This window comes from Oratosquilla oratoria, chromosome 43 (genome assembly GCF_046742065.1).
Source record: "Oratosquilla oratoria isolate Oo_2021 chromosome 43, ASM4674206v1, whole genome shotgun sequence".
Taxonomy (NCBI): Eukaryota; Metazoa; Arthropoda; class Malacostraca; order Stomatopoda; family Squillidae; genus Oratosquilla; species Oratosquilla oratoria.
Window position 1 is genome coordinate 997,012 of NC_134819.1, and position 10,989 is coordinate 1,008,000.

General features: G+C 37.9%; 1 protein-coding gene across 1 annotated transcript; it reads left to right on the forward strand.

Annotated features, from left to right (window-relative positions):
- Positions 1 to 10,146: 10,146 nt before the first annotated feature.
- Positions 10,147 to 10,548, forward strand: LOC143021855 (uncharacterized). Its single transcript, XM_076179621.1, has one exon. The coding sequence runs from the start codon at positions 10,147 to 10,149 to the stop codon at positions 10,546 to 10,548; it is 402 nt and encodes a 133-aa protein (XP_076035736.1).
- Positions 10,549 to 10,989: the final 441 nt, after the last annotated feature.

Genomic DNA, 10,989 nt, shown 5'->3' on the forward strand with positions numbered 1-10,989 from the left:
AGTGATGTTGGTTCGTTAGTCACATCCTTGCACACCTCCTGAAGCATTTGGGCAGTGAGATCTCTTACCTCATTGTGTCGCATGCAAATGAAACCACCCTGCTTGCATATCATCGCATGGTCTGTAGTAAATTGTACACCACAGGAACATCTGTTAGGCAGCCTTCCCAGTGTCATCCATATCTCAGGGCAATGGCATCCGTGAATGGTCTTTTGTTTAAGGTAAATCCCTTTGCCCTGATTGGTAGTGCTGTCAGCCAATTGGACGCCCCAACTTCCTGCGCCATTGTTATCTTTCTTTTTATATAATTCGATAACTGAGCTAGAAGTGCTTGAAGTTCCTCCTTCTGTCTCTCCTCCCTTCCCTTTGAAATGTTTCTTCTAATTTCTCTAATTTCCTCCATGATAGTCTCCTTCCGTTGATCTTGTGACACGATGTTGTTTGTCAATGAGGACGTGAGTTTCATGGAGTTTTGGTGTTCTGTGTCGGCAAGGTTTAGAGGGTTGGAGATGCCTAGCCCTCCCATTCTAGGTGGAAGTTCCATAAGTTTTCTTTCCTCTTCGTTTATTGTCCGTCCGTTGGTGATGGCCGGTATTAGCTCGTTTCTGATGGTTTCTTCAAGGGGTCTTAGTAGGTCGGTGATGTTCGGTACCGTCCTTAATATGTAGTTCCACTTATGTTTCACACCATATATGAATGCGGCATTTGCCGCCTGCGGTTCGGTCTTTGCAAAGTTGGCTAGAAGCCTAACTTCCGCCACCCATTCGTTAACTTTCTTTTCAACACATTGCTTTTTAAAAGATTCTGAGCCGATCACTGCACCGAGATGTCTTTGCCCTTCCTTTGTTACCTTCACTTCGCTGTTCTCAAAGAGGATTTTGGCATTGTTAAAGTACTCTGGCTTTACTATGAGGACAGATTTCTTTGCATTCGGAATGTAACCTAGGCCAGGGTCGTGTGTCAACACTACTACTACTACTACTACTACTACTACTACTACTACTACTACTACTACTACTACTACTACTACTACTACTACTACTACTACTACTACTACTGCCAATACTACTACTACTACTACTACTACTACTACTACTACTACTACTACTACTACTACTACTACTACTACTACTACTACTACTACTACTACTACTACTACTACTACTACTATTATTTTTTTTTTTTAATGACCTCCATCCTATTGGAACTGTGTGGTGGAAGCAGCAGGGTCTGTCTTCCACAGACACAGTTCATTAGCCCCTCTCCCGCCAATGACTGTGGTCGACGACCTTTTTATTTGTCTATTTATTTATTTATTTTTAATAATGCCTAGTACAAAAGTTCATTTATCCTACTGTCAACCACCGTCTGCTCAAAATCCAGGTTTTGTATATGTGTTGATTTTACTATCACCATCGATAACCTATTACTATCACCATTAATAACCTATTACTATCACCATTAATAATAATCTATCTATATACCAATGACTTCTTCCCTTATATAGGAGATAGCTAGCCTAGACACGCAACCACTCTCACCCATTCCACTCTCATCCTCCACCCTTGTTTCCCTCTCATATTAGCTCCACGTGGATGAAGGGTCATCCCAGTCTCCTGCCCATCGCCCGAATCAGACTAATAACAATAACAATGATGATAACAATAATTATAACAATAGTAAAGATTATAACAAATCGTGCAACTATTTCTCATCATACCGTGTTTTCTCACGTTATTACCCCAGCCCAATGCAACACAACAATAATTTGCAATGTAAGCTCTCAAGAGAAAGCAGAAATAAAATATTGAAGATATACAATTGAAATCACGAGAATATATTTCTTCGATGCTTCTAATATCAAGAAAGAACGAAAACATTTGAGAATTCCGAAATCATTTACTCAGCATAATGTATCAGAAATTGAAAAGTTCAGATCTAATAACACTTAATAGCTGATGGAATTCCAATAAGAATATATATATATATACATATATATATATATATATACATATATAAGTATATATATATATATATATATATATATGTATGTTTATAAATATATATGTATGTATATATATATATATATATATATATATACATATATATATATATATATGTATATATATATACACTTACCAAGGCTTTTTCCCCCTTCCAAGGGAGATAGTCGAAAAGAAAAAAGGCATAAGACCATTCCCACCCATTCCATCCCTGAATACACTCCTCCCCCCTCCACCCTCTACCCTCCCTCTTATCTTAGCACCTCCTGGATGAAGGGTCATCCCTTGAACCTGTGTCGCAAGACACAGCACATCCACAGCAAGGCTGCTTCATCAAATCGGCAACCCCCTCCCCCCCTGCAGAGAAGGAGAAGACGGGGAGAAATCTATTCGGGCTACGTCAAATTTTTCTCCCATATGATACCTCACCCCCCATCGCCCCACCCATTCCACCTCATGCATCATAGCATCATCCATATGCAACCATTCTCCATTCACCCTGTCTTCTGTCCTCTCCCGTCCTTCCTCAACAGACATTCCCCTCTTCCCCAAAGCCCCCTTCGCCCCATCCTACCTTATCATATATATATATATACATATATATATAAATATATATATATATATATATATATAGATAGATAGATAGATAGATAGATAGATAGATAGATAGATATACATATACATAAATATGTATACGTGTGTGTGTGTGTGTGTGTGTGTGTGTGTGTGTTTGTGTGTGTGTGTGTGTGTGTGTGTGTGTGTGTGTGTGTGTGTGTGTGTGTATGTATTTGTGTGTGTGTGTGTGTGTGTGTGTGTGTGTGTGTGTGTGTGTGTGTGTGTGTGTGTGTGTGTGTGTGTGTGTGTGTGTGTGTGTGTGTGTGTGTGTGTGTGTGTGTGTGTGTGTGTGTGTGTGTGTGTGTGTGTGTGTGTGTGTGTGTGTTTGTGTGTGTATTTACCTAGTTGTACTTACCTAGTTATATTTTGTGGGAAGGGGAGCTACGCTCGTGGAGTCCAGCTATTATATCTCGCAGTGTCTAATTTGCTCTTAAACTCATGAATGGTTTTTGTGCACACTATTTCATTGTCCAGTTTGCTCCAAGTGTCTATCAATCTATGTGGAAAACTGTTTTTCTACGGATCTCTTCTGTAACTTTATCTTCTTATTTGCTTTCCATGTCCTCTTGTGCTTCTCTTGTCCCAGTTTAATAAGTCCTCTCTATCGAGTATTTCTGTGCCCTTCATGATTCTGTAGATGGTCAGTAGGTAACCTCTCTCTTCTTTGCTCCAGAGTCGGTAACTCCAGTTTAGCAAATCTCTCCTCATATGACAAGTTTGCAAGTGTAGGTGCCATTTTTTGGCAGCTCTCTAGATTCTTTCTATTTCCATTATATTCTTTTTGGTACTGGGTGACCACAATGTCGCCGCATATTCTAGTCTAGGCTTTATTAGTGTGACCATTATTTTCTTTAATAATTTCTTCGTCCAAATATGTAAATGCCACTTTTATTGACCTTAGCAAGTTGTAGGATTCTCCGACAATTTTGTTTATCTGTTTATCATAGGACAAGTCGTTTGAGATAATTACACCCAAATATTTTTCGGATCTCTCCTTCTTTACCTCCTTGGTTCCAATTTTATATTGTCCTGATATTCTATTTTTTGTTTTTTCCAGACTCCATTATGTTACACTTGTTAATATTGAAGTCCACTTCCCATTTCTGATTCTAGTTTCATACCTTATTGAGGTCTTCCTGCAGTGATTCACAATCCTTTTCAGTTTTTACTTTCAGTTTGGCGTCGTCTGCAAAGAAGCTCATGTAACATTTCACATCATCATCCATGTCATTCACATAAATAACAAACATCATTGGAGCCAATACAGATCCTTGCGGTACTCCATTGGTCACCTCTTTCCAACCTGAATGTTTTTCACTGAAAACTATTCTCATATTTCTACCAATCAAGAAGACCTCCATCCATTTTAGTGGGTTCCCTTGTATCCCTCCTATATGTTCAATTTTTCTCCTCCATTTTCCTCACTCATCACTCTCATTTTCTTAGCGCTTCCCACTGCAACTACCTTTCCCTCCCTATCCTCCTTCACATTTAACAACTCCCTAAAATACTCTGCCCACCTTCCTCTTACTGTCTTCTTTTCCATTATCATCTCTCCATCTGCACCTTTTACCTTTTCTTTTCTACTTGATTCACTTCCTCTTCCTCTTCCTCTTCCTCTTTTACTTTCTTTCCAAAATATTTTTTTATTACTTTCAAAACTTTCAAAACTTTCTGTGGTACTTTTACTCCATTTCACATCTGATCTCGTCTTTGCCTCCTTAATCTTATGCTTTACTTCTCTTCTCCCATTACTTTGTACTTCTCATACGAATCCGTCGTCCTAATTTGTAATCAATGTTACCTACATATATCGCATACTAAGAGGTTAAATGAGCTGTGTCATTTGCACGTTTAGACGATTAAATAGAAGCTGCTATAATAGTGAGTAAATCCTGGACAGTGTAAACATCAATGACATCAAAAGAACTGCAAGGCATACCAGAAGAGAGTGTGATGGGAGCACCAGTAACGTTGGTTATAATGACCATGGTAACATGGTCCTTAGGAATAATGGAAAGAGTACCCTCTAAAGCAAGATGTCTAGCTGGAACAGTCAGGTTGAGGTAAGAAGTCAGAACCAATGGGAGTATCTGAAATGCGCACACGACTTGAACTGCACTAGAAGGACGAATATAGTGCTCGCATACAGCAACAGCAGCACAAGAAAGTATAGGAAAACCTAAAAGTCTTGAACCCTTGAAAGATGACTGCTTGGTCAGGCCATGGTGAGCTATGTATAGAAACTGGCCTGTCCATTGTAGAAATGACATTGTTGTCGAAAGTAACCATACGTCGCTGAGGAGATATATCTATGACAAGAGTTGCTAAATTATCAAAGCCTAAGAGATAATCACGCATAAGTATGAATTCAGAAACTAACACAAAGTACGTTGTACAAATCCTTGGGAGCAGAATATGCCTTACCTCATAAGAATGACTAGGAATTGCAGGATCTAGCAAGGCACGATGAGGCGATTCTTTTTACTTTCTAGAAAGCTTTGTTGCAAATGATAGCAAAGACTCATCTGTCTGATAACTAAGTGAAGAAGTAATCCTTCGTTCATAAGGAGCAAGGAACAAAATGTAGAATAGATACTCCAAAACAAGTATGAGTCTATCTAGAGTGATTGAACTTTTGTTTGCTCACTGTGAATATATCAAAGAATCTAATGCTTCAGAGGCCACCGTACTGGCTCTAGCCTGAGCATGCATAAAATGTTCAGTTCCCATAGAGTAAGAGAATACCTTAGCCAACCTAAAGCAATAGAGAAAATTGTCACCTACCAGGTTTGCATTAAAAATAATAATAATAATAAAAAATAATAAAAATAAAAAATGAATAAAGGTGGCGTAATCATAGTTTAAGTTCCAGGGTTGACGTGTGAAGCTGACATCATCTCAAAGGATAGTGAGTTAGGTACAAGTTGAGACCGTATAAAAGAAAATATATCTGACACTGTAATGATGTTAATGTTTACGATACTATGATCACATTGTTGAATAAATGCAGATACTGAATAATTAGGATCCTCACCCGATAATTCTACAACGAAGGGGTCTTGGTGTAATAGGGTAAAATAGGGTAGTGGTGGAAGGAGCCATAGCCGAGGTTTGCCAATGTGTCACCAAAGAAAAAGGAGGGAACTTTGTCACTAGACTTATTGAGATGATCACTGACAGTTATAGGGGTAGGTATGGTTCAACCACTTCTGAGCAACATGTATATGAGAAAGATATTACATAGTCCTGGGCTTCAACACACATAGATGCATTCGTTGTCTGCTTGGAGAGAAATATTTACATACATACATACATACATACATACATACATACATACATACATACATACATACATACATACATACATACATACATACATACATACATACATACATACATACATACATACATACATACATACATACATACATATACATACATACATACATACATACATTCATACATACATACATATATACATACATACATACATACATACATACATACATACATACATACATACATACATACATACATACATACATACATACATACATACATACATACATACATACATACATACATACATACATACATTCATATATACCTACATACATGCACACATACATACATACATGCATACATAAATAGATTTATACAAAAAAGCAGGCATACGTATTACTTTGCTTATGGCGCTTATTTTCCTTAACAGGAACGTCATTGAACAAAACAGTCTTATAATATTAATTTATATTTCTCTATAGTTCTCCATCAACCATACATAATGTCATACTGCAAAATTGTGAGCAAAAACGAATTCATCAAAATATACCATCTTAACCTACTAATATGTGTATTTGGAATATCATAGATTGAAAATGGCAAATTTCGATAATTATAATTTCATTTTTACATATTTTCACCCACCCACCTGTGTCCAGAGGGTCTCGTGCGACCTTCCTTCCAGAAGAACAATGACACTCGTTCTGGAATCCAGGACTTCGAGGTCGCCGGAGTCAGGTAGTTCCTTATTCCGATGTCCAGGTTTTCATGGCGCTCCTCTGACTTCCAAAGCATGGTCCGACTTTGAATTGCTTTACCAGGAATTGGCCTGATGGGTTCCAATTAGGAGTTATTACTTCAGGTCTGCAGCCACAGGTTCTCAAGCTTTCTCATGAAAGAGCTGCTTTCAGGAGACCTTGAGGGCATTCCTCTTCTGAAGCGCTGAAGCTGTCCTGGACTTCATTCCTGTTCCACGTAATGTTTTTCTTTTTCATTTTGCTTAAATAAAAATTCTTTGTTTTTGGGGCGTCTTTTATTTGCTTTTAGGAGATCTTGAGGGCATTCCTCGTCTGAAGCGCTGAAGCTGTCCTGGACTTCATTCCTGTTCCATGTAATGTTTTTCTTTTTCATTTTGCTTAAATGAAAAATATTTGTTTTTTTGGGGGGGACGTTTTTTATTTACTGGTGGACAAGAAAATATATTATACCTATGTCAACACTTTTCAGAAAAAAGAAAGAAAGACAGAATAGCATTATCAATTTATTTCATTTGATATAAGATATTTTTTTAGCGTTTTATATATACTGGTGTACAAGAAAATGCGTTATTTTTGTGTTTCAAATATTTAGAAGAAGAAAAAACGAAAACAAAGACACAAAAACATAATCCATTTTTTCGTTTGAGACGGGGACGAGGTGGAGGGGTGGCCGTGCACACGGAGCGGCCCTGATGCTAATGTGCCGTGTCTTGTTACATTGCAGCTTTCATTGCAGAGCTGTTGGAAATAGCTAAAACAGCAGAAATAGCTGAAACAGATGTGCAGGTAACCAGCTACTGTAGTCAGCTGTTAGAGCAATGAAAGGCGAGTTCTGTCCTCTGTTACAGCAGCACCAGGGACGTCTTATATTCACTTGTTAACTTAAGCATTTCCAAATTCCTCAAATGTCACACTGAAAGACTGGGCTCAGCTTGACATCAGATGATTTTATTCAGATCAAGATCTCACACTCTCATAGGTTTATTTACGAAATTGTATTTTTATGAATCATTCTTGGAAAGCCAGGGCAAGTGGCAATTATCAATAATCATTTGGGATAAGGACGGGATCTAGTTTCCACCCGCCCACAGAAATGAATGAATAAAATAATAAATAAAGAAAATGAAAAATAAATAAATAAATAAATAAATAAATAAATAAACAAAATAAATAAATAAATAAATAAATAAATAAATAAATAAATAAATAAATAAATAAAATAAATAATAAATAAATAAATAAATAAATAAATAAATAGATAAATAAATAAATAAATAAATAAATAAATAAATAAATAAATAAATAAATAAATAAATAAATAAATAAATAAATAAATAAATAAATAAATAAATAGATGAATAAATGAATAAATAAATAAATAAATAAATAAATAAATAAATAAATAAATAAATAAATAAATAAATAAATAAATAAATAAATAAATAAATAAATAAATAAATAAATAAATAAATAAATAAATAAATAAACAAATAAATAAATAAATAAATAAATAAATAAATAAATAAATAAATAAATAAATAAATAAATAAATAAATAAATAAATAAATAAATAAATAAATAAATAAATAAATAAATAAATAAAGATAAATAGTTACATAAGAATTAAATCTCAATGTGACCTATTTGTTTTTTTGTTTTGTTTTTGTTTTTTATCTTTCTCATAATACTCCAAAAACTGACAGACGAAGCCTTAATGATTAACCCACTATGTCTAAAAATTATCAAAACAATTTCTTCTTTTTAACATAACCTCCACAACCTGATTAAAACCACCCAGCTAGAACTAAACCTGCAAATACAAGCATAACGAGCCTTTAACAACACGAATATCAGTGGCATTAGGCGAATAGTTACTGTAAAAAAACATAATCATGTCAATATCAGCTGATGAGGCGAAGTGAGCATCATCATATCATTAATTACTCTTTTAATGAAAGCCAAGCATGTTTTCGAGGACTAACTGTGCATGCATGTGTATCAAACATTTGCCATATTTGTTCGACTTTTTTATTTATTTATTTACTTCAAAGTGTAATTGTACGTGCACTAGTACGTGTATTTGTATATGTACATGTGTATGTGTACGTGTACGTGTGTATATGTGCGTGTGTACTTTTGCGTGTATACTTATATGTGTATAGTGTGTACATGTATGTGTGTACGAGCATGTACGTGCGTGTACAAGTGCACGTGTGTACATGTGTATATTGTATACGTGCGTACGTGAACGTATTGTCCATGTACACATACATATAAATGTACATGTAATTGTACGTGTATGTTTATGTATACATATATATGTGTGTACGTGCATATGCACTATTGTGTACGTGTGTGTGTATGTGTATGTGTACATATACGTGTACATGGACGTGTGCATGTACGTGTATGTGTAAATGTATGTGGACATGTGCATGTACGTGTATATATACGTGTATGTGTATATGTAAGTGTATGTGCAGGTATGCGTGGACATGCTTACGTGCTATCACGCGTATACGCATGTCTGCGCGCTCACAAAAACTTTCAGAAACGATAAGAAGAGTCCAAATATTAAATTTGCATTCCAGGTGTGTTCTACGTCTCTGGAGAGCCGTATCCTTCAGCCGAATAACATCTAGTTCCTTTCCAAGAATGTCAAATAAGAAGAACAAGGAGGAGGAGGACGAGGAGAAGATGAAGGAGGAGGAGGAGGAGAAGGAGGAGGAGCCGAAGGAGCAGGAGCAGGAGGAAGGAGCAGGAGGATAATTGAAATCCACGACAGCCTGGCCTCAATACTGGCGCCATAGAAACACGTCTCAGTAGCCAAGCATTCGAAAGAAATTACAAATTTATTTGATAATAACTGAAGTAAACAAAACAAATATATGCGTTTATATATGTCAGGAGACAGGAATTGAGAGAGAGAGAGAGAGAGAGAGAGAGAGAGAGAGAGAGAGAGAGAGAGAGAGAGAGAGAGAGAGAGAGAGAGAGAGAGAGAGAGAGAGAGAGAGAGAGAGAGAGCGAGAGAGAGAGAGAGAGAGAGAGAGAGAGAGAGAGAGAGAGAGAGAGAGAGAGAGAGAGAGAAACTGACAAACAAGCAGACAAGCAGAAAGACAGACACACAGACAGACGGACAAATAGACAGACAGACATATAGACAGACAGGCAGACAGAGACAGACAGACAGACAGACAGATGAGAAATACAAAGATATAGATAGAAAGAGAGAGAGAGAGAGAGAGAGAGAGAGAGAGAGAGAGAGAGAGAGAGAGAGAGAGAGAGAGAGAGAGAGAGAGAGAGAAAAATAAAAAGAAACAAAAAGAGAAACAGAAAAAGAGAGAAAAAGAAAAACTAAGAAAAAGAGAAACAGAAATAAAGAGACTGACAGACAGAAAGACAGACAGGCAGACAGTAAGAGAAAAAGACACAGAGAGAGAATGATATTTATGTGCGGCTTCAGACCACCACGAGGCACGGTAGATATGATCTTGTGCGCACGACAACTCCAGGAAAAGGGTCGTGAACAGCAGGAACCTCTCGTGTACATCTTTTGGGACCTGCGTAAGGCATTCGACAAAGTTCCGAGACGGGCAATGTGGGCCGTTCTTGGCCGTTTCGGTTTCCCGCCTCGTTTCATCTCTATAGTCCGTGTCTTCCATGAGGGCATGACGGAGAGAGTTCTCAATCAAGGTGGCATCTCGGAGCCGTTTGCCATCACCGGCGGCCTCAAGCAAGGCTGCGTCCTGGCCCCAACGCTGTTCTCCCTATACACCGCCGCCATGATAAATGAGATCCCCCAAGATGCACCAGCAGTTGACGTCCGCTACCGCCTGGACGGGGGGCTCTCTCCAGACTACGCTCGACCACCAAGACGTCCATCATAAGTGCCAGGGAGCTGCAATACGCGGACGACAATGCCACCCTAAATCGGTCCCCGGAACATCTATAGCAGACAACAGACCTCTACGTAGACGCCTACCAGCGCTTCGGGATGCAGGTCAATACAGAGAAGACAAAGCTCCTGTCTCAACTACCTCCCAACCAGGCCACACAGGTAGCCAACGCACAGATCGCCGACCACCCAGTTGAGAGCGTGGACAACTTTACCTACCTAGGGAGCATCCTTTCAAGAACGGTCACGTGTGAGAAAGACATTGAAAACCGGATCAAGGCAGGCTACTCTGCCTATGGACGTCTCGCCCATCGCGTCTTCACCAACCACGGGCTCACCATGCACACTAAAATCATGGCGTTCCGAGCCGTGGTTCTCTCTTCCCTAATATACGCGTGCGAAACCTGGACCCTCTACAAACGCGACATTAAAC

Bases quoted from the DNA above. Each gene is read 5' to 3' on its own strand.
- LOC143021855 (XM_076179621.1), top strand. From the start codon at position 10,147: ATGATCTTGTGCGCACGACAACTCCAGGAAAAGGGTCGTGAACAGCAG.